The sequence below is a fragment of the Carex rostrata genome, chromosome 12 (assembly GCF_964058835.1).
Source record: "Carex rostrata chromosome 12, lpCarRost1.2, whole genome shotgun sequence".
Lineage (NCBI taxonomy): Eukaryota > Viridiplantae > Streptophyta > Magnoliopsida > Poales > Cyperaceae > Carex > Carex rostrata.
Window position 1 is genome coordinate 8,106,846 of NC_135929.1, and position 24,238 is coordinate 8,131,083.

Below are 24,238 nucleotides of genomic sequence, written 5' to 3' on the forward strand. Positions count from 1 at the left end.
GTAGTTCATAAGCAGAATTTTTTTCATCATAATAAAAATGTTATGAGCATTTTTTTTCTCAAAATGAACTGTGCACACTTTTCCTGTCAATTGCTTTTATATGATTCTATGCTTTTATTTATTTCAATTATAACATTAATTTCTTAACTAAAATGAAGGTCCCTTAGGTCCGTCGACTTTGCATATATATATATTACTCCAATTATAACATTAATTTCTTATAACAGTAAGAACTAATTAAGAAGTACATCGATCTTGCTTAAAATTAATCTTTATTATAATATTACTTGGTTAGTTGGTTATATGGATATGTCAACGTTCTTCCATATATGCCGTGACTCTCATCCCTCAGGCCTCAGTTTTATAAAGCATAGCTCCATCCATCAATTGAATCATAACTTACTTCCAATTACAAAGAGATCGAGAAAGTTAATTAGAACCATGGCCAAGATGATCTCTTGTTTCCACCAGCTGCAGGTTGCCACCATTACAGTGTTGGTTTTTGTTGCTTTTCCTTCGATTGTTCGAGCCGACCCCGACATGCTTCAAGACATCTGTGTAGCTGACCTCACTGCTGGTAAGCGCCATTGATCAAATGCATATATCTGTATAAATGTTAATGAACTTATTCAACTAATCAATCAAGTGTTTGTAATACCTAAATATTCACACATGAATATCTAATTGCAGCCACTAGGGTGAATGGTTTCGTATGCAAGAACAACAACAATGTGACAGCCAACGACTTCTTCTCCATGGGATTGGCAAATGCCGGCAACACGAACAACCTGATGGGGTCACTTGTGACGGCGGCAAACGTGATGATAATCCCAGGGCTTAACACATTGGGCGTGTCGATGGCCCGCATTGACTACGCAGTGGGGGGCATCAACCCACCACACACACATCCCCGCGCCACAGAGATTGTGTTTGTGATGGAGGGTACCCTGGATGTTGGCTTCATCACCACAGCCAACGTGCTTATCTCGAAGACCATCAACAAGGGGGAAGTCTTTGTGTTCCCACGAGGTCTCGTCCATTTCCAGAAGAATGCCGGATACGTGCCAGCTTCCGTGATTGCAGCCTTCAACAGCCAGCTGCAGGGCACACAGTCCATTGCCAACACACTCTTCGCCTCCACTCCTCCGGTTGCTGACGACATCCTTGCCAAGGCCTTTCAAATCGATAACAAAGAGGTCAAGGAGATCAAGACCAAGCTCGCTCCTAAGACATAAGACTAGTTTAACCACTTATTTTTACATATTTTCATTGTAAGTTTCAGCTAGCTATGTACCAGCTAGCATTTGCTTGTTGATTGCTTTCATTTGATGGCTTGTGGATTAAATTAAAAAGGATGTTAAGAATGATAATAAATATCACAATATAATTAACATCTGTTTCTATTTTATTTGTTAAATTTAAAGAATTTTTTTTATTAATACGTATGCCAATAAAGAGTTTAGTAATTATAATAAATATGTTTAATTTTTATGTGTATATCCATCTAGAGTATTGTTATTAAAAAAAAAAAAAAAAAAAATGTTTGGATATATAAGCCATCTAGATTCAAGAATCAGTATTGGGTTATAATCAATGTTGAAGATCTGATGGAAATTTTTTGTTATTGTCAGATTTCCTCGAGTATATACCCATTTGGTCTTTTATGAAAGAAAAGAACTCGAGTTCTACTATTTTTTATAAACTCCAGCTGGAGTTAAATTTTGAATTTGCATTTTTCACATATATATAATATTGATACCTGAATTAATTGTACCAGATGGGATTTATTATTCAACTAATATGAGTTACATCTCAATTGTTAATAAACAAAATGTACCAAATGTTAATAATAAATTACTTCGATCTTTTCTTTTTTAAAATCAAATAACTTTTTTTCTTTCAAGTACGGAATGGTTTCGTATCCAATTCGCAATGCAGATATGAATTCTTAGATAATTAGTATTCTAAATCGGAAAAAGATATACTGATATAGATTTGAGGATTATCTCACTAGTGGAAAAACTGAAATCAGGATCGGCCTATTTGGATCGGCTGTATGAACTAACCGATACTAATACCTATCTGGATCGGTTTTATCAATAAAACCGATACTAAAAGCTAATGAAAACACAGCACATGAACTAATTGGATCGGTTCCTAGTTAAGAACCGATCCAGATAGTATCTGGATCGGTTCTAAGCTAAGAACCGATCCTAATACTTGATAATTAGGATCGGTTCTTAGCTTAGAACCGATCCAGATACTATCTAGATCGGTTCCTATATAAGAACCGATCCTGATATTTTTTTTTTTCAAAGATGGTTCTGCAAAAAAAAAAAATAATAATAATAGTATCAGGATCGGTTGTTTATAAACAACCGTTCCTGATACCTTTTTTTTGCAGAACCAGCTTTGAAAAAAAAAAAAAGGTATCAGGAACGGTTGTTTATAAACAACCGTTCCTGATACTATTATTTTTTTTTTTTTTTTTTGCAGAACCATCTTTGAAAAAAAAAAAATATCAGGATCGGTTGTTTATAAACAACCGTTCCTGATACCCTTTTTTTTTTTTTTTTTTTTGCAGAACCAACTTTGAAAAAAAAAAAATAGTATCAGGATCGGTTGTTTCAAAAAACCGATCCAGATAGTCCATTTTAGGTTTTTATTTTTCCGCGCTCATCCCTTCTCTCCTTGCGTCTCTCCATTATTCAAAATTACAACTCTCTCAACTCCTTGTCTCCTCTAGCCGCAAGTCTCCTCCTCTCCCTCCATCTTGCCGTCTCCTCTCAGTCCGATCGGCTCAATAAAAAGAGTGCTTGGTGCTCAACGCAAGTGTGCTCGGCGCAATAAATCCACTCGCTCGGTGCTCGGTGCTCGGTGCTCGGTGCTCGGTGCTTGGTGCTTGGTTCTCGGCCCTCTCCTCTCAGTCTGCTCGCCTCTCAGTTTAGGTAAATTTGCTAGATTAGTTTTGCTAGTTTAAGTAATTTCAAATTATCAAATCAATTCGGTTTCATTTAAATCAATTCGGCTAGTTTAGTTTTGGATTGAAATTACATGAGATGGTATTCTGTTTTATCAAATCAATCCGGTTTCAATTCTTTGGGTACCATAAATCCTAAAAGAATAATATTGCAATTTTGCAGAACCAACAAAAAAAAAAAATAGTATCAGGATCGGTTGTTTATTAACAACCGATCCTGATACTTTTTTTTTTTTTTTTTTGCAGAACCAACTTTGAAATAAAAAAATAGTATCAGGATCGGTTTTTTATAAAAAAACCGATCCAGATTATTGTAGTATCAGTATCGCCTTCATCAGGATCGGTTGTATTCCGATACTGATATGCGTATATAACCGATCCTGATTCCATATTTTCCACTAGTGTCTCTATGAAATTGTTTAACAACGTGCATTGATTACTGAGGATATCATATTCTGCAATAAAATTTAAGAAAGGAAGATAGAAATAGATATATATAAATATATATATATATATATATAGAGTACGGCTAACGCGCTTCCTCTAGCATATGGGCCGAAATGCTTCTGGTGAAAAGTTGAAATTTCAAAATCCAAAAAGTCGATCTGAACCGTTCATCTTCTTCTCCATATTAATATCTGCTTGGAGACCAAATTTTACATTTTTCTGAAATTTTTTACTATTTATTAAGCTATTTTGAAAATCGCTGATCCAACGGTAGCTTCTGATTTTTACTGTTTGGTAAGCCACCGTTGGATCAGTGATTTTCAAAATGGCTTAATAAATAGTAAAAAATTTCAGAAAAATGTAAAATTTGGTCTCCAAGCAAATATTAATATGGAGAAGAAGATGAACGGTTCAGATCGACTTTTTGGATTTTGAAATTTCAACTTTTCACCAGAAGCATTTCGGCCCATATGCTAGAGGAAGCGCGTTAGCCGTACTCTATATATATATATATATATATATATAGTTAGGCTGGGGTGCTATGGATAGCATAGTGGCCTCTATGCTACGGCTCAATATTTGAGTTTTCAAAATCCAAACGGTCGATCCGAACCGTTCATCTTATTCTCCATATTAATATCTGCTTGGAGACCAAATTTTACATTTTTCTGAATTTTTTTACTATTTATTAAGTATTTTACAAAATTGTTGATCCAACGGTGGCTGCACAAAACAGTAAAACCGTTGGATTAGCGATTTTCAAAGTGGCTTAATAAATAGTAAAAAAATTCAGAAAATTATAAAATTTGGTCTCCAAGTAGATATTAATATGGAGAATAAGATGAACGGTTCGGATCGACCGTTTGGATTTTGAAAACTCGAATATTGAGCCGTAGCATAGAGGCCACTATGCTATCCATAGCACCCCAGCCTAACTCTATATATATATATATAGAGAGAGAGAGAGAGAGAGAGAGAGATGAGCTATGGTGCATTGCAATGCATGAGTTTGTGCATTGGACCATAAATCTAAAATTCAAAATTCAAATGACCGATCCCAACCGTTCATCTTGTTCTCCATATTAATATGAGCTTGGAGACCAAATTTTACATTTTTCTGAATTTTTTTTACTATTTATTAAGTATTTTACAAAATTGTTGATCCAACGGTGGCTTAACAAAACAGTAAAATCAGCAGCCACCGTTGGATCAACAATTTTGTAAAATTGTTGATCCATATGGCAGGAGATGTTGGTAGTTGCAATCCTAATACATCACACCTATTGAAGGTGTTTGTGTCATTCTTGTAGTGTCTTTATATGGCTTGAGAAGAGGGTAGTTGCAACTCAAATACAACAATCCAATTGAAGGTCTTTGTAGCACTCAAGTAGTGTCATATGGCAAGAGAAGTGAGTAGTTGCAACCCTAATACAACACTCTTATTAAAGGTGTTTGCATCACTCTTGTAATATCTTTATATGGCTTGAGAAGAGGGTAACCCTAATACGACACTCCAATTGAAGGACTTTGTAGCACTCAAGTAGTGTCTCCATATGGCAAGAGATATTGGTAGTTGCAATCCTAATACAACACTCTTATTAAATGTGTTTACGTCACACTTGTAGTTTCTTTATATGGCTTGAGAACATGGTATTTCCAACCCAAATATAACACTCCAATTGAAGGTATTTGTAGACACTATTTGTGTCTCCATATGGCAACGAAAGAGGGTAGTTGTAACCCTAATACAACACTACAATTAAAGGTCTTTATAGCACTCAAGTAGTGTCTCAATATGGCAAGAGAAGCGAGTAGTTGCAACCCTAATACAACACTCTTATTGAAGGTGTTTGCGTCACACTTGTAGTGCCTTTATATGGCATGAGAAGAGGGTAGTTGAAATCCAAATACAACACACCAATTTAAGGTCTTTGTAACACTCTATTAGTGTCTCAAGATGGCAACAAAAGAGCGTAGTTGTAACTCTAATACAATACTCCAATTGAAGGTCTTTGTAACACTCAAGTAGTGTCTCCATATGGCAAAAGAAGTGGATAGTTGCAACCCTAATATAATACTCCAATTGAAGGTATTTGTAGTACTCAAATAGTGTTTCCATATGGCAAGAGATGTTGGTAGTTGCAACCCTAATAAAACACTCATATTGAAGGTGTTTGTGTCACTCTTGTAGTGTCTTTATATGACTTGAGAAGAGGGTAGTTGCAACCCAAATACAACAATCCAATTGAAGTTCCTTGTGGCACACTATTAGAGTCTCCAGATGGTAACAACAGAGGGTTCTTGTAACCCTAATACAACACTCCAATTGAAGGTCTTTGTAGCACTCTATTAGTGTCTCCATATGGCAAGAGATGTTGGTAGTTGCAACCCTAATACAGCACTCCTATTGAAGGTGTTTGCGTCACACTTGTAGTGTATTTATATGGCTTGAGAAGATAGTAGTTGCAACCCAAATAAAACAATCCAAATGAAGTTCTTTGTGGCACTCTATTAGAGTCTCCAAATGGTAACAAAAGAGGGTAGTTGTAATCCTAAAACAACACTCAAATTGAAGGTCTTTGTAGCACTCAAGTAGTATCTCCATATGGCAAGAGATGTTGGTAGTTGCAACCCTAATACAGCACTCATATTGAAGGTGTTTGCGTCACACTTGTAGTGTATTTATATGGCTTGAGAAGATAGTAGTTGCAACCCAAATAAAACAATTCAAATGAAGTTCTTTGTGGCACTCTATTAGAGTCTCCAAATGGTAACAAAAGAGGGTAGTTGTAATCCTAAAACAACACTCAAATTGAAGGTCTTTGTAGCACTCAAGTAGTGTCTCCATATGGTAAGAGATGTGGGTAGTTGCAACCCTAATACAACACCCGTATTGAATGTGTTTATGTCACTCTTGTAGTGTCTTTATAAGGCTTGAAAACATGGTATTTGCAACCTAAATATAACACTTCATTCGAAGGTATTTGTAGCACACTATTTGTGTCGTCATATGGCAACGAAAGAGGGGTAGTTGTAATCCTAATTCAACACTCCAATTGAAGGTCTTTATAACACTCAAGTAGTGTCTCAATATGGCAAGAGAAGCGAGTAGTTGCAGCTCTAATACAACACTCTCATTGAAGGTGTTTGCGTCACACTTGTAGTGTCTTTATTTGACTTGAGAAGAGCTTAGTTGAAATCCAAATACAACACACCAATAGAATGTCTTTATAATACTCTATTAGTGTCTCGAGATGGCAACAAAAGAAGGTAGTTGTAACCAGTGTTGTAAAATGCGGTTTTGATGCGGTATGCGGAAAGCTACTGTATACTGCATATGCGGTATGCGGCCGCATATGCGGATTTTTATGCGGACTTATATATGCGGATTTTAGTAATATTTGCAATTTATATAACAGTCTATTCATATAATTTATAATTTTAGTTACAAAAAATTATACAGCCCAGCTTGGATCATGGTAAAAATTAAAACTAAAATTATATAACAATCCATTTCTTAAATTGAAACTAAAATTATAACAGTCCAGCTTGGATCAAAAAACTATGTGCACATATACATAGCCCATTTGGCCCATTTAGATTGCATTTTATTACTTGAATTGAATGCAAGCTGTCGGCGTGACTCATGAGTGGATTTAATAATATAATATATGAACTTCGCGTCAATCTATGCATTGAATCCGGATTTCACTGTTTTCCTTTAGTCCCACATCAAATAACTAAATAGAATGAACCATCTGGGAGTCTATAAAAGAAGCTGGAGATTAAAGGAAAACTTACTTGACCGGACAAATCCGGATGAGTTGTTGAAGTTGGGTTGCGGATCCTTTGTTTGGATCGAATCTAAATTTTTTTTATGAATAAATAAAATATTTTAAATGTTTTGGATTTAGTTTTGGTTAATACTAAGACTGAATCCGCATATTAACCCGCATAGTCGGATTTTATGCGGTTTAGGACCGCAAATGCATATGCGCCGCATAGGACCGCATTTTACAACACTGGTTGTAACCCTAATACAACACTCCAATTAAAGGTCTTTTTAGCACTCAATAGTGCTTCAATATGGCAAGAGATGTTGGTAGTTGCAACCCTAATACAACACTCCTATCGAAGGTGTTTGCGTCACTCTTGTAGTGTCTTTATATGGCTTGAGAATAGGCTATTTTCAACCCAAAATACAACACTCCAATTGAAGGTATTTGTAGTACTCAATTAGTGTTTCCGTATGGCAACAAAAGAGGGGTAGTTGTAACCCTAATACAACACTCCAATAGAAGTTCTTTGTAACACTCAAGTAGTGTCTCCATATGGCAAGGGAAGATAATAGTTGCAACCCTAATACAACACTCCAATTGAAGGTGTTTGCATCACACTTGAGTGTCTTTATATGCCTTGAGAAGAGGGTAGTTGCTACCCAAATACAACACTCCAATTGAAGATCTTTGTAGCACTCTATTAATGCCTCCATATGGCAACAAAAGAGGATAGTTGAATCTGAATATAACACTCCAATTGAAGGTGTTTGCGTCACCTTTGTAGTGTCTCCATATGGCAAGGTAAGAGGGTAATTGCAGTCCTAAGACAACACTCCAATAGAAGGTCTTTGTAGCACTCAAGTAGTGTCTCAATGTGTCAACCTAATACAACATTCTTATTGAAGGTGCTTGAATCAGTCTTGTAGTATCTTTATATTGGTTGAGAAGAAGGTAGTTGCAACCCAAATATAACACTCCAATTAAAGTTCTTTGTGGCACTCTATTAGAGTCTATAGATGGTAACAAAAGAGAGCAGTTGTAACCCTAATACAACACTCCAATTGAAGGACTTTGTAGCACTCAAGTAGTGTCTCCATATGGCAAGAGATGTTGTTAGTTGCAACCCTAATATCCTATTGTAACATAGTGAAATTTTAAATTTTTGAAATTTCTAAATTGAATTAAAAATCTGAATTGTCAAATTGAAATTGGTATAAATATGTATAAATGTGTATATATATGAAGAGGAAAATGTAATATATTTGATTTCACCCATTTGTTGAATATTGAAATATTGGAGGGGTTTATGTGCAATTGTTCCATTAAATGACAAAGGGGGCCCAACCTTTTCTTCTCCTCCTTCTTCCTTCTCATTTCACGTCCCCTCCCTTCCTTTCTTTCTTTGAGCCGCCCCCCAACAGAAGAGAACGAGAGAGATAGAGAGTGAGAGAGAGAGTTCCATTTCCCGCGAAATTGCTCGAAAATTGAGAAAATCGAAGAGGAGCCCAAATCTCGCGTTTCTATCTACTTTATTTGGTAATCCCTCTTCTTCTTCTCTCTATATTTGCTCCCCTTGATTTCTAGGGTTTCGGTGAAACTCGAAAGAATTGAACCAAACTTGAGTAATTCATGTCTTTGTTGTTTCTTGAGTGTTAAATTGTTGATTTTCCGTTTCAATTGCAACAAAAACCCGACTTGCGGATTCTTCCCAAAATTGATTAGAGTTGGAAAGATTTGATGATTAAATTTATATCTCTTAGCACCGGTATCGTTCCGTACCAGTGTCTATACTAATTTATGGTATATTTCAAGGTTTAAGGGTTGATAAATAAACTTGATTGTTATGAAATTCGGGACTGCACAGTGGGCAGATTTTAGGGCTGAGTAATGAGTTAAATTAAAAGGGCAATTCAAAATCATTTTGGACAAATGAAGAGTCTATTTGATGCGTCTTGGAGTCTAGTTTCTAATGGTTCCAGTTTCAAGTCGTTTGGAGTTTCCTATAACAAGGTTCTAGTAGCTTTTGTAACCAATGGTCAGAAATTGGGGATGCTGTCCCAAAATTCTGTTTTTCATTTAATTTGGGTACGAATTTTTAAGGGTTTAAATTAAGTAAAGTGTAAAGACAATAATATTACTCAAGTAATCATATTAATCGTCGAACAAAAACTAAGTTAAGTATGTATATTGGTATAGGTGTAGGCTCGGTTGAGCAAGATCTTGCAGGACCGTTCGAGACGTCCGAACCATAGGAGCGCGATACGCTTTTCATAATCAGGTGCGGGGGTTCACGGGATCTGTTTTGAATTCTATTACTTAGAATTAAATAACGGTACTTGTATATATATATATGTGTGTGCTTATATATATATATATATACACCTGTTGAATTGCAAACTGACTTATTGTGCATGACCTCATGTTGGATCTCTATTTGTTAGCATTATTTGCCGCATTGCATAAGTAAATGGAAATAGTACAATTGAATTGATATGTTTGTATTGATCTGGCATGTTGGTATGGTTTTATCGCTTGTTGTTCTATCGTTTGATAGCTGAATGGAACCACAGTATTGGATTGGATTGAATGGAACTATATTTGTTATGTGTGGATGAGGAATCATATTGGAAGGGTACAAAGTCTAGCTCGCGACTAAACTTTGTTTTCAGGACCCATATGTGCATACGGTGAATGACCCTTATTGTGTACTATATTTGTTATGGAAGAGCACTATATTTGTTATTGGAGAGCACTATATTTGTGATTGTAGGAATATCGAGACTGTGGATAGTTGATTGTTATTGGTCTCTCTTTTAGAAAGAGTGACACTCCGTTGCATGATCATGAGAGATGCAACCCTCATTGGAATTTGTTAAACTTGATGTGAATGTTTGAATATAAACCAGAATATAGAAATGTTAAGCCAAACGAGATGGATAGTTGATATCCATTACTTATAACCGGACTTGATAATTTCATTGGTTATGCCAAACAATCCTATGAATTCTTCGATTTTATTTGAAGGAAATATGTGTTGGATTTCATTTGTTCCTATTATTGTTGCATATGCATTTATCTTTTAATGAATTACCGAATTGACACTCATTTGCGGTTTATTTAGTTCTGGTAATGGATTTCTTACAAATCCAGTAGCCCTGACTAAATTCCGCACTGAGAAAACGGATGACAAGTTTTCTCACCCCCCATCCCCCTTGGGGAATTTTATTTTATTGCATGTGTTTCAGGTAGGCGCGAATAGAAGGGATTCGAGTGCTCGACAATTGAGGTGTAAGCCAATTAAAGATAGGGTATGCCATCTCAATGTGTCCCTTTTGGTGTCCGATTAACTATTGTATGGTGTTTTTGTTGTATGACCCTTTTCTCGGACCATTTCGTATGATTGTAACCCTAATTAAAATTTAAATGTATAATTTGTGTTAATGTTGATTTTATGCTTTAAATGTCTTTATAACGGTATTGGAAATGGGGTGATATTTGTTGCTTTGTAAGCCTTATGAAATATTGTTAAATGTTATTGTAATAATATGTAGGATGTGTATGTAGGAGGTGTAAATATTATTGTTCATATAATGGTTTATTTTGAGATTATGGTATTATAAACATATTGCACTATTTGTATTTAAATGGTAAATTTTGGCGAAATGAAAGTCTTGTTTGGAAATTATATATCGTACTTGCCTTGTGAGTATATAGGTGACTATATATTCACGGCGAAAACTGCACGACCCCATGTTTCGGGGTGTGACAGTTTTAAGTTGGTATCAGAGCACAGGTTTAGTTTTGTTTTGCAAACCCTAACCAGACCGAACCATAACCAGACCTGATAGGACTCGTGAGTGGGGTTAAATTAATGGGACGGTAGTATGAATTGTAGTGAAACTTAATCTGAAATGTGTTGAGTTTTCAGATAAATGGAGCGTGGTCTAGATGAAATGCTTATTGCGGCCTACGAGAGAGGTCGTAGAGCTGAGCAGCAGGCCCAAGGACCAGCTGCACCGGTTGCTCGAGGGGCACCGGGAGAGGAGTTCAGGCAGCTCTATGATGCCTTCATGCGCTCAGCACCCCCACGTTTTGACGGGTCAGGGGGATACCCTGAGGCGGAAGAGTGGATGGTGAATGTTAAGGCAAAGTTCACCTTATGTCGGATACCCGACGCACACAAAGTGGAATTGGCTGTTCAGTTGCTAGAGAAGTCAGGCAGACACTGGTGGGAGGGTGTAAAAGTGGAGTATGAGGGTGCCGAGCAAGAGATTCCCTGGACATGGTTTGAGCAAATGTTCGGGGAGCAGTATCTGAGTGTTATGCATCAGGAGGCTCTGAGGAGTCAGTTCCTGAATTTGCGACAGCGGGAGAGGTCGGTTGAGGAGTACAACCGGAGATTCTTTGATTTATCTCGTTATGCTCCAGATGTGAAGGCGGATCCTGCTAGGTACAGGAGGCAGTATCTTGACGGGTTGGACCCGACCGTTGCTCTAGCCATACATCACTCCACAGCTGCAGGGATTCCAGCCCTAATGAAGCAAGCTGAGCAGACCGAGGTGTATATGAAGAGGAGTGCGCAACAGACTCATACCAGAAATGTAAAGCCGAGGGTTGATCACAAGAGGCAAGCCAGTGGGTCCGGGTCTCGACCCCAATCGTCGGGACACCCGACTGGACAGATGGTGGCGTCTGGGTTCACACAGGGGGCTGCTGGACCCTGGTGTGCCGTTTGTCAGAAACCACATACCGAGTCAGCCTGTCGCCGCCTCAGAGGAGCCTGTATGATATGTGGTGGTATGGACCATTGGGCTAGAGAGTGCCCAAAAGGATTTCATTCGGGTGCAACTGGAAGCGGTGGCGGTTATTGGGGTCCACAGGGGCGTGGACGTGGAGGCGCACCTCAGCCACGAGGCCGGGGCACTCCACCACAGACGAGAGAAGGCCGTGCAGGAGGCCGAGTTGGTGCTCATGCCGTACATGCGATCGAGCTACCAGATAAGAAAGATGAGCAGGCATCTGGATCTGCTCAGAATGATATGTTGGCAGGTATTATCTCTATCTCCGGGCATCTTGCTTATGTGTTGATCGATACGGGTTGTAGCCACTCGATCGTGTCTAGTACGCTCGTTGAGAAGGGTGGATGGCCAACCGAGTCGAGTGGGAGAGTTTTGGATGTTCATACCCCTCTCAGTTCAACTTCCAAAATAGCAAAGACCTGCCGAAACCTAAAAGTAAGGATCGATGGGAGAGATTTTGTAGCGGACATGTTAGTGATGGATATCTCGGAGTATGATGCGTTGTTGGGTATAGATTGGTTAACCCGACACGTAGCCACCATAGACTGTTTGCGTCATACAGTGAAATTTGTATTGCCGGGTGGTTCTGGTTGTACCCTTAGGTGTAGGGGTGTGAAGGAGGTGGTACCGTATATCTCGGCAATAGAGGCGAGGAACTTAGTGGAGTCGGGATGTACAGCATACCTGGTGATGATCATGGGTGCTGTCACAGAAGTTTCCGAAATATCGAGTATTCCGGTTGTTTCGAAATTTGTAGATGTATTTCCTGAGGAGATTCCCGGGTTACCTCCGGCACGTGAAATTGAGTTCAAGATAGATTTGGTGCCAGGTACAGCTCCGATCTCGAAAGTCCCATATCGAATGGCTCCTGCTGAGTTGAAGGAGTTGAAGGTACAATTGGAGGAAATGATGGAGAAAGGGTTGATAAGGCCAAGCACGTCCCCGTGGGGCGCGCCAGTGTTATTCGTGCAAAAGAAGGATGGGACTCTACGGTTGTGCATAGACTACCGAGAGTTGAATAAAGTGACTGTGAAGAACAAGTACCCGTTGCCTCGGATTGACGATCTCTTTGATCAGTTACAAGGGTCGTCGGTCTACTCCAAGATTGATTTGAGGACGGGTTACCATCAGCTGCGTATATGTCCGGGTGACGTGGAGAAGACAGCTTTTCGTACTCGGTACGGGCATTATGAGTACTTGGTCATGCCATTTGGGCTGACGAATGCACCCGCGGCTTTCATGGATCTTATGCAACGAGTGTTTAGAGACCTATTGGATACTACAGTGGTGGTATTTATTGATGACATACTGGTCTATTCCCGATCGTATGAGGAGCATGCGGCCTATCTCCGAGTTGTGCTACAGAGGCTACGAGACCACCAGCTGTATGCGAAGTTTTCAAAATGCGAGTTCTGGATGAACCAAGTGGCGTTTTTGGGCCACATTGTTTCAGGAGAGGGTTTGGCAGTTGACCCCGAGAAGATTCGAGCTGTGACAGAGTGGAAGAGACCAACCACGGTGACCGAGATCCGTAGCTTTCTCGGGTTAGCCGGGTATTACCGAAGATTCGTGATGGGGTTCTCTCAATTAGCTCGACCCCTCACCGAGCTGCTGCATAAAGGAGTTAAGTTTGAATGGGGTGAGTCCCAGGAGAAGAGTTTCGAGGAGCTGAAGAGTCGGTTAGTGTCAGCGCCGATTCTAGCGATGCCGGTAGTTGGGAAGGACTACACGGTATATACAGATGCATCCCGATCTGGTTTGGGATGTGTATTGATGCAGGATGGGCACGTGATTGCTTATGCGTCTCGGCAGTTGAGGCCACATGAGCAGAATTATCCGACGCATGATATGGAGTTGGCGGCGGTGATCTTTGCTTTAAAAATCTGGCGACATTATTTGTACGGTGCGAAGTGCCAGATTTTCACTGATCACAAAAGTTTGAAGTACATATTCACTCAAAAGGAGCTGAATTTGAGGCAAAGGAGGTGGCTAGAACTGATGAAGGATTATGACCTCGACATTCAGTACCATGCAGGTAAGGCCAATGTAGTGGCAGATGCTTTGAGTAGAAAGAACCAGGTGAACCTTGCATCGCTGGTTACAAGAGAGTCACACTTGATAGAAGAGATGCGGAGGATGAATCTGCATGTGGGCGCTTCACGTGAATTGGCTGTGGCAACAACAACTCGCTTGCTTGGAGCTGAAGCGAGTACGAGTGCATCAGCAGTTATGTCGATCATTTCTGCTGCTATTGAGGTGAGACCCGAACTACATGATCGTATTCGGGTAGCGCAACATGAGGATCCGAAATGTCAGAAATTCCGGGATCATGCGAAAGCAGACAGAGAGACTCCTTTCCGGATAGATGATGAAGGGATCTTGCGGTTTGGCAACCGTATCTGTATTCCTGAAGATGCAGACTTGAAGACCTTAGTTCTATCGGAAGTGCATGATTCGGGATATACCATTCATCCTGGTGAAGTGAAGATGTACCAGAATCTGAGGCGATATTTCTGGTGGCCGAATATGAAGAATGACGTGAGGAAATACGTCGAGAAATGCCAAGTCTGTCAGCAGGTGAAGGCTGATAGACGAAGGACAGCCGGATTACTCCAGCCATTGGACAGGAAAAGAGGAATCGAACCATTGGGTTGGTGTTGGTGCAGTGGGGATGGCATTCAGAAAAAGAGGCAACATGGGAATTGGAATCGAAGATGCGCGAGCAATATCCTGAGCTATTCGACGGTTCAGGTACGTGGTTAAGTTCAAAGGATTGAACTTTGTTCTTAAGTGGGGGAGAAATGTAACATAGTGAAATTTTAAATTTTTGAAATTTCTAAATTGAATTAAAAATCTGAATTGTCAAATTGAAATTGGTATAAATATATATAAATGTGTATATATATGAAGAGGAAAATGTAATATATTTGATTTCACCCATTTGTTGAATATTGAAATATTGGAGGGGTTTATGTGCAATTGTTCCATTAAATGACAAAGGGGGCCCAACCTTTTCTTCTCCTCCTTCTTCCTTCTCATTTCACGTCCCCTCCCTTCCTTTCTTTCTTTGAGCCGCCCCCCAACAGAAGAGAACGAGAGAGATAGAGAGTGAGAGAGAGAGTTCCATTTCCCGCGAAATTGCTCGAAAATTGAGAAAATCGAAGAGGAGCCCAAATCTCGCGTTTCTATCTACTTTATTTGGTAATCCCTCTTCTTCTTCTCTCTATATTTGCTCCCCTTGATTTCTAGGGTTTCGGTGAAACTCGAAAGAATTGAACCAAACTTGAGTAATTCATGTCTTTGTTGTTTCTTGAGTGTTAAATTGTTGATTTTCCGTTTCAATTGCAACAAAAACCCGACTTGCGGATTCTTCCCAAAATTGATTAGAGTTGGAAAGATTTGATGATTAAATTTATATCTCTTAGCACCGGTATCGTTCCGTACCAGTGTCTATACTAATTTATGGTATATTTCAAGGTTTAAGGGTTGATAAATAAACTTGATTGTTATGAAATTCGGGACTGCACAGTGGGCAGATTTTAGGGCTGAGTAATGAGTTAAATTAAAAGGGCAATTCAAAATCATTTTGGACAAATGAAGAGTCTATTTGATGCGTCTTGGAGTCTAGTTTCTAATGGTTCCAGTTTCAAGTCGTTTGGAGTTTCCTATAACAAGGTTCTAGTAGCTTTTGTAACCAATGGTCAGAAATTGGGGCTGCTGTCCCAAAATTCTGTTTTTCATTTAATTTGGGTACGAATTTTTAAGGGTTTAAATTAAGGAAAGTGTAAAGACAATAATATTACTCAAGTAATCATATTAATCGTCGAACAAAAACTAAGTTAAGTATGTATATTGGTATAGGTGTAGGCTCGGTTGAGCAAGATCTTGCAGGACCGTTCGAGACGTCCGAACCATAGGAGCGCGATACGCTTTTCATAATCAGGTGCGGGGGTTCACGGGATCTGTTTTGAATTCTATTACTTAGAATTAAATAACGGTACTTGTATATATATATATATATATATGTGTGCTTATATATATATATATATACACCTGTTGAATTGCAAACTGACTTATTGTGCATGACCTCATGTTGGATCTCTATTTGTTAGCATTATTTGCCGCATTGCATAAGTAAATGGAAATAGTACAATTGAATTGATATGTTTGTATTGATCTGGCATGTTGGTATGGTTTTATCGCTTGTTGTTCTATCGTTTGATAGCTGAATGGAACCACAGTATTGGATTGGATTGAATGGAACTATATTTGTTATGTGTGGATGAGGAATCATATTGGAAGGGTACAAAGTCTAGCTCGCGACTAAACTTTGTTTTCAGGACCCATATGCGCATACGGTGAATGACCCTTATTGTGTACTATATTTGTTATGGAAGAGCACTATATTTGTTATTGGAGAGCACTATATTTGTGATTGTAGGAATATCGAGACTGTGGATAGTTGATTGTTATTGGTCTCTCTTTTAGAAAGAGTGACACTCCGTTGCATGATCATGAGAGATGCAACCCTCATTGGAATTTGTTAAACTTGATGTGAATGTTTGAATATAAACCGGAATATAGAAATGTTAAGCCAAACGAGATGGATAGTTGATATCCATTACTTATAACCGGACTTGATAATTTCATTGGTTATGCCAAACAATCCTATGAATTCTTCGATTTTATTTGAAGGAAATATGTGTTGGATTTCATTTGTTCCTATTATTGTTGCATATGCATTATCTTTTAATGAATTACCGAATTGACACTCATTTGCGGTTTATTTAGTTCTGGTAATGGATTTCTTACAAATCCAGTAGCCCTGACTAAATTCCGCACTGAGAAAACGGATGACAAGTTTTCTCACCCCCCATCCCCCTTGGGGAATTTTATTTTATTGCATGTGTTTCAGGTAGGCGCGAATAGAAGGGATTCGAGTGCTCGACAATTGAGGTGTAAGCCAATTAAAGATAGGGTATGCCATCTCAATGTGTCCCTTTTGGTGTCCGGTTAACTATTGTATGGTGTTTTTGTTGTATGACCCTTTTCTCGGACCATTTCGTATGATTGTAACCCTAATTAAAATTTAAATGTATAATTTGTGTTAATGTTGATTTTATGCTTTAAATGTCTTTATAACGGTATTGGAAATGGGGTGATATTTGTTGCTTTGTAAGCCTTATGAAATATTGTTAAATGTTATTGTAATAATATGTAGGATGTGTATGTAGGAGGTGTAAATATTATTGTTCATATAATGATTTATTTTGAGATTATGGTATTATAAACATATTGCACTATTTGTATTTAAATGGTAAATTTTGGCGAAATGAAAGTCTTGTTTGGAAATTATATATCGTACTTGCCTTGTGAGTATATAGGCGACTATATATTCACGGCGAAAACTACACGACCCCATGTTTCGGGGTGTGACACCTATTGAATTTGTTTGCGTTACTCTTGTAGTGTCTTTATATGGCTTGAGAACATGGTATTTGCAACCCCAATATAATGATAAGGGTCTCGTTATTTTTCCTATCATTTAGCCTAGATTATTGTCATTTATCGAGTTGCAATTGCTTATTTTATAAAGAATCATATTTCTTTTTGTTATCACTTGATTTTAGAGAATTGGATATTTTAGAGAATTAGATATTTTCAATGATATTGGAGCTAAAACATGCATAAAACGAAGCAATTCTAACATTCAGCCTCAGTCGTACGGATACCATCATCCGCATGCTACCCAGAAGTGCTACCGCAGATAGTTATGCCCTCCGTGCGGATTACATCCAAACCGAATGCGACTCAGGTTATCAGCACGTGTTATAACAGTGGTTACAGATCTAACTTCCCAATCAAGGCCTATATAAGCATATGGACTCCCATGGAAAGATCTCTCTCTCGAATATCTGAAGACACATACACATTAGAGAGCACTTAGAATTATGATTTTTTTTATCTTAAGTAGATATATGGCAAGAGAAGGCATTTACAACCCTAATACAAAACTCCAATTGAAGGTGTGGGAGCACTCGAGTAATGTCTCCAGATGGCAAGATAATAGGGCATTTACAACCCTAATACAACACCCCAATTGAAGGTGTTTGGAGCACTCTAGTTATGACTATGGGTGCACAAAAAGCTCACGACTCGAAACTCAGTTCGAAATCAATTCAGATTCAACTCACTATAACTCGAGTTAAAACTAACTCGAGTCAAAACTAACTCGAGTTTACTGACTCGGTTGATTTATGAGTCGATTCCAAGTTATCCCTAATACAACACTCCAATTGAAGGGGTTCAGAGCACTCTTGTAGTGACTATATATAGCAAGATAATAGGGGGAATTTCACATATACCCCTCAAAAACTTCAAAATTACATATTCCCCCCTCTAAAGTTTGAAATTACATATTTCCCCCTCTAAACTTCAAATACTCACAAATTTACCCATTTTATTGTCTTTTATATTAAAACTCATTCTAAATTTATAAAATACCCATTTTACCCTTTTATTAAAAGCATATAAAGCCCATCAAACTCAAAATTGAATCTGAACAATTTTTCTACCGTTCAAACTGCTTTTAAATATGCGTGCGCAAGATCAGCACGAATCTTGATGCGAACACACATGTATATTGATGTGACGTGCACAGATCTTAATGCGATGCACACCAATCAATATTTCTTTAAGATCCGTGCATGCTAGATCAACACAAAATTGAAGCACTATGCACAGATCTTAATGCGATGCACACGGATCAAATGGTAGAGGAACCCTTTAGATTTAAATTTGAGTTTTATGGGCTTTATATGCTTTTAATAAAGGGTCAAATGGGTATTTTAAGATTTTAGAATGAGTTTTAATATAAAATATAATAAAATGAGTAAATTTGTGAGTTTTTGAAGTTTAGAGGGGGAAATACGTAATTTTAAACTTTAGAGGGGGAAATATGTAATTTTGAAGTTTTTGAGGGGTATACATGAAATTCCCCCAAGATAATAGGGCATTTACAATCCTAATATAACAGTCCAATCGAATGTGTTTGAAACACTCTAATAGTGACTCTATATAGCAAGATAATAGGGCATTTTCAACATCAATATAATACTCCAACTGAAGGTGTTTTGAGCACTCTAGTTGTGTCTATATAGGGCAAGATAATAGAGCATTTACAACCCTAATGAAACACTCCAATTGAAGGTGTTTGGAGCACACTATTAGTGACTCTATATGGCAAGATAATATGACATTTACAATCCTAATATAACACTCCAATCGAAGGTATTTGGAGTGCTCTAGTAGTGTCTCTATATGACAAGAAAAGAGGGCATTTACAACCCTAATACAACACTGCAATTGAAGGTGTTTGGAGCACCCTAGTAGTGTATCTATATGCCAAGATAATAGGGCATTTACAACCATAATACCAACACTTCAATTGAAGGCGTTTGGAGCACTCTAGTAGTGACTCGGTACAACAAGATAATACGGCATTTACAACCCTAACACAACACTGCAATTGAAGGTATTTGAAGCACTCTAGTAGTGTCTCTATATGGCAAGATAATAGGGCATTAACAACTCTAATACAACAATTCAATTGAAGGTGTTTTGAGCACTCTAAAGGTGACTAAATATAGTAAGATAATAGGGCATTTGCAACCCTAATTGAACACATCAATTAAATGTGTTCGGAGCACTCTAGTAGTGACTCTTTATAACAAGATAATAGGGCTAAACCCTAAACCCTAAACACCCCAGTTGAAGGTATTGGGAGCACTCGAGTAGTATCTCTATATGGCAGGATAATAGGGCATTTACAACCCAATAGAGCACTCTAATTGAAGGTGTTTGCAGCACTTTAGTAGTGACTCTATATAGCAAGATAATAGGGCATTTACAACCTAAATACAATTGAAAGTGTTTCGAGCACTCTAGTAGATTAACCACATAGCAATACAATATGGCATTTACAACCCCCCAATACAACAATTTAATTGAAGGTATTGGGAGCACTCTAGTAGTGTCTCTATATGGCAAAATAATAGAGCATTTACGACCCTAATACAACACTTCAATTGAAGGTGTTTGGACCACTCTAGTAGTGACTCTGTATAGCACGATAATAGGGCATTTACAACCCAAATACAACCCTCCAATTGAAGGTGTTTGGAGCACTCTATGTAGCAAGATAATAGGGCATTTGCAACCCTAGTACCATACTAAAATTGAAGATGTTTGGAGCACTCTAGTAGTGACACTCTATAACAAGATAATAGGGTATTAACCACCCTATTAAAACACTCCAATTGAAGGTGTTTGGAGCACTCGAGTAGTATCTCTATATGGCAAGATTTTAGGGCATTTACAACCCTAAAACAATACTCTAATTGAAGGTGTTCAGAGCACTCTAATAGTGACTCAATATAGCAAGATAATAGGGCATTTACTATCCTAATATGACACTCCAAATGAAGATGTTTGATGCACTTTAATAGTGACTCTATATAGAAAGATAATAAGGCATTTACAACCTTAATACAACACTCCAATTGAATGTGTTTGGAGCACTCTAGTATATTAAGCAGAATGCAATACAATAGGGCATTTACAACCGTAATACAATACTTTAATTGAAGGTGTTTGGAAAACTCTAGTAGATCTCTTTACGGCAAGATAATAGGGAAGGAGTTTGGAGCAATCTAGTAGCTCTATACAGCAAGATAACAGGGCATTTACAACCCTAATGCAACACTACAATTTAAGGAATTTGCAGCACTCTATAAGTGACTTCATAAACCAAGATAATAGGGCATTTGCAGCACTAATCCAATATTCCAATTGAAGGCGTTTGGAGAACTCTAGTAGTGTCCCTACATGGCAAGATAATAAGGCAATTACAACCCTAATACAACACTCCAATTAAAAGTGTTTGGAGCACTCTAGTAGTTTCTCTATATGGCAAGATAATAGGGTATTTACCACACTAATACAACACTTCAATTGAAGGTGTTTGGCGCACTCTAGTAGTGACTCTATATACCAAGATAAAAGGGCATTTGCAACACTAATACAACACTTCAATTGAATGTGTTTGGAGCACTCTAGTAGTGACTCTATATACGAAGATAAAAGGGCATTTACAACGCTATTAAAACACTCTAATTGAACCTGTTCGGAGCACTCAAGTAGTGACTCTATATAGCAAGATAATAGGGCATTTGCAACACTAATACAACCCTTCAATTGAAGGTGTTCGAAGCACATTTGTAGTGACTCTATATAGCAAGATAATGGAGCATTTACAACCGTAATATAACACTCCAATTGAAGGTGTTTGGAGCACTCTAGTAGTGACTTTATATAACAAGATAAAAGGGCATTTACAACGCTAATAAAACACTTTAATTGAAACTGTTCGGAACACTCTAGTATTGACTCCATATAGCAAGATAATAGGGCATTTGCAACACTAATACAACACTTTAATTGAGGTGTTTGATGCACTCTAGTATTGTCTCTATATGGCAAGATAATAAGGCATTTACAACCCTAATACAACACTCCAATTGAAAGTGTTTGCTGCACACTTGTAGTGTCTCTATATGGCAAGAGAGGAGGGCATTTACAACCCTAAAACAACACTTCAAATGGAGGTGTTTGGTGCACTCTAGTTGTGTCTCTATTTGGCAAGATAATAAGGCATTTACAACCCTAATGAAACACTCTAATTGAAGGTGTTTGGAGCAATCTAGTAGTGACTCTTTATGGCTAGATAATAGGGCATATACAATATTAATACAACACTTAGATTGAATGTGTTTCGAGCACTCTAGTAGTGACTCTATGGAGCAAGATAGTAGGGCATTTACAACTTTAATACAACACTCCAATTAAAGGTGTTTGGAGAACTCTAGTAGTGTCTCTTTATGGCAAGATAATAGGGCATTTACAACCGTAATATAACACTCCAATTGAAGGTGTTTGGAGCACTCTAGTAGTGACTCTATATAGCAAGATAATGGGGCATTTATAACGCTAATAAAACACTCCAATTGAAGGTGTTTAGAGCACTCTAGTAGTGACTCTATATACCAAGATAAAAGGGCATTTACAACGCTAATAATACACTCTAATTGATGCTGTTCGGAGCAGTCTAGCAGTGACTCCATATAGCAAGATAATAGGGCATTTGCAACACTAATACAACACATCAATTGAAGGTGTTTAGAGCACTCTAGTAGTGACTCTATATACCAAGAAAAAAGGGCATTTACTACACTAATAAAACACTCTAATTGAAGCTATTCGGAGCACTCTAGTACTGACTCCATATAGCAACATAATAGGGCATTTGCAACACTAAAACAACACTTCAATTGAAGGTGTTTGAAGCACTCTAGTATTGTCTCTATATGACAAGATAATAAGGCATTTACAACCCCAATACAACACTCCAATTGAAGGTGTTTGGAGCACTCTAGTAGTGACTCTATATAGCATTATAATAAGGCATTTACAACCCCAATACAACACTCCAATTGAAGGTGTTCGGAGCACACTTGTAGTGACTCTATATAGCAAGATAATGGGGCATTTACAACCGTAATATAACACTCCAATTGAAGGTGTTTGAATCACTCTAATATTGTCTCTATATACCAAGATAATAGGGCATTTACAACGCCAATACAACTCCAATTGAAGCTGTTCGGAGCACTATTGTAGTGACTCCATATAGCAAGATAATAGGGCATTTGCAACACTAATACAACACTTCAATTGAACGTGTTTGGAGCACTCTAGTAGTGACTCCATATACCAAGATAAAAGGGCATTTACTACGCTAATAAAACTCTCTAATTGAAGCTGTTCGGAGCACACGAGTAGTGTCTCTATATGGTAAGATATTAGGGCATTTACAACCCCGAATACAACACTGCAATTGAAGGTGTTTGGAGCACTCTAGTAGTGACTCTATATACCAAGATAAAAGGGCATTTACAACGCTAATAAAACACTCTAACTGAAGTTGTTCGGAGCACTCTAGTAGTGACTCCATATAGCAAGATAATAAGGCATTTGCAACACTAATTCAACACTTGAATTGAAGGTCTTCGGTGCACTCTAGTAGTGACTCCATATAGCAAGATAATAAGGCATTTTCAACCCCAATACAACACTCCAATTGAAGCTGTTCGGAGCACACTTGTAGTGACTCCATATAGCAAGATAATAGGGGGCATTTGCAACACTAATACAACACTTCAATTGAAGCTGTTCGGAACACTCTAGTAGTGACTCCATATAGAAAGATAATGGGGCATTTACAACCGTAATATAACACTCCAATTGAAAGTGTTTGCTGCACACTTGTAGTGTCTCTATATGGCAAGAGAGGGCATTTACAACCCTAATACAACACTCCAATTGAAAGTGTTTGCTGCACACTTGTAGTGTCTCTATATGACAAGAGATGAGGGCATTTACAACCCTAAAACAACACTTCAAATGAAGGTGTTTGGTGCACTCTAGTTGTGTCTCTATTTGGCAAGATAATAGGGCATTTAGAACCCTAATGAAACACTCCAATTGAAGGTGTTTGGTGCAATCTAGTAGTGACTCTTTATGGCTAGATAATAGGGCATATACAATATTAATACAACACTTAGATTGAATGTGTTTGGAGCACTCTAGTAGTGACTCTATGGAGCAAGATAGTATGGCATTTACAACTTCAATACAACACTCCAATTAAAGGTGTTTGGAGAACTCTAGTAGTGTCTCTTTATGGCAAGATAATAGGGCATTTCCAACCCTAATACAACACTCCAATTGAAGGAGTTGGAGCACTCGAGTAGTGTCTCTATATGGCAAGATATTTCGGCATTTACAACACTAATACAACACTCCAATTGAAGGTGTTTCGAGCGCTCTAGTTGTGTCTCTATATGGCAAGATAATAGGGCTTTTGCAACTCTAATGCAACACTCCAATTGAATGTGTTTGGAGCACTCTAGTAGTGACTGTATGGCAAGATAATAGGGCATTTACAACTTTAATACAACACTCCTATTGAATTTGTTTGAAGCACTCTAGTACTTACTCTATAGAGCAAGATAGTATGGCATTCACAACTATAGTACAACACTCCAATTGAAAATGTTTCCGGCACTCTAGTTGAGTTGCCAGATGGCAAGACAATATGTCATTTACAACCGTGA

At 38.0% G+C, this 24,238-nt stretch overlaps 1 protein-coding gene, 2 long non-coding RNA genes and 1 pseudogene across 3 annotated transcripts; all 4 read left to right on the plus strand.

Moving 5' to 3' along the window:
- Positions 1-393: 393 nt before the first annotated feature.
- On the plus strand, positions 394-1,341 carry LOC144563127 (germin-like protein subfamily 2 member 1). Its single transcript, XM_078312523.1, has 2 exons — positions 394-577; positions 691-1,341. Exons 1-2 carry the CDS (start codon positions 442-444, stop codon positions 1,233-1,235), a joined length of 681 nt encoding a protein of 226 aa, XP_078168649.1. The 5' UTR covers positions 394-441; the 3' UTR covers positions 1,236-1,341.
- A 7,271-nt stretch (positions 1,342-8,612) lies between these two features.
- Positions 8,613-10,603, plus strand: LOC144562723 (uncharacterized). Its single transcript, XR_013514191.1, has 3 exons — positions 8,613-8,742; positions 9,403-9,484; positions 10,452-10,603. It is a non-coding gene; the product is annotated as an uncharacterized LOC144562723 (long non-coding RNA).
- A 535-nt stretch (positions 10,604-11,138) lies between these two features.
- Positions 11,139-14,768, plus strand: LOC144563591 (uncharacterized; annotated as a pseudogene).
- Positions 14,769-15,076: 308 nt separating this feature from the next.
- LOC144562809 (uncharacterized) lies at positions 15,077-17,018 on the plus strand. Its single transcript, XR_013514212.1, has 3 exons — positions 15,077-15,206; positions 15,867-15,948; positions 16,921-17,018. It is a non-coding gene; the product is annotated as an uncharacterized LOC144562809 (long non-coding RNA).
- Positions 17,019-24,238: the final 7,220 nt, after the last annotated feature.

Coding starts and splice junctions, on each gene's coding strand:
- LOC144563127 (XM_078312523.1), top strand. CDS start 442: ATGGCCAAGATGATCTCTTGTTTCCACCAGCTGCAGGTTGCCACCATT. Junction 578..690: donor TGTAGCTGACCTCACTGCTG/GTAAGCGCCATT, acceptor ATCTAATTGCAG/CCACTAGGGTGAATGGTTTC.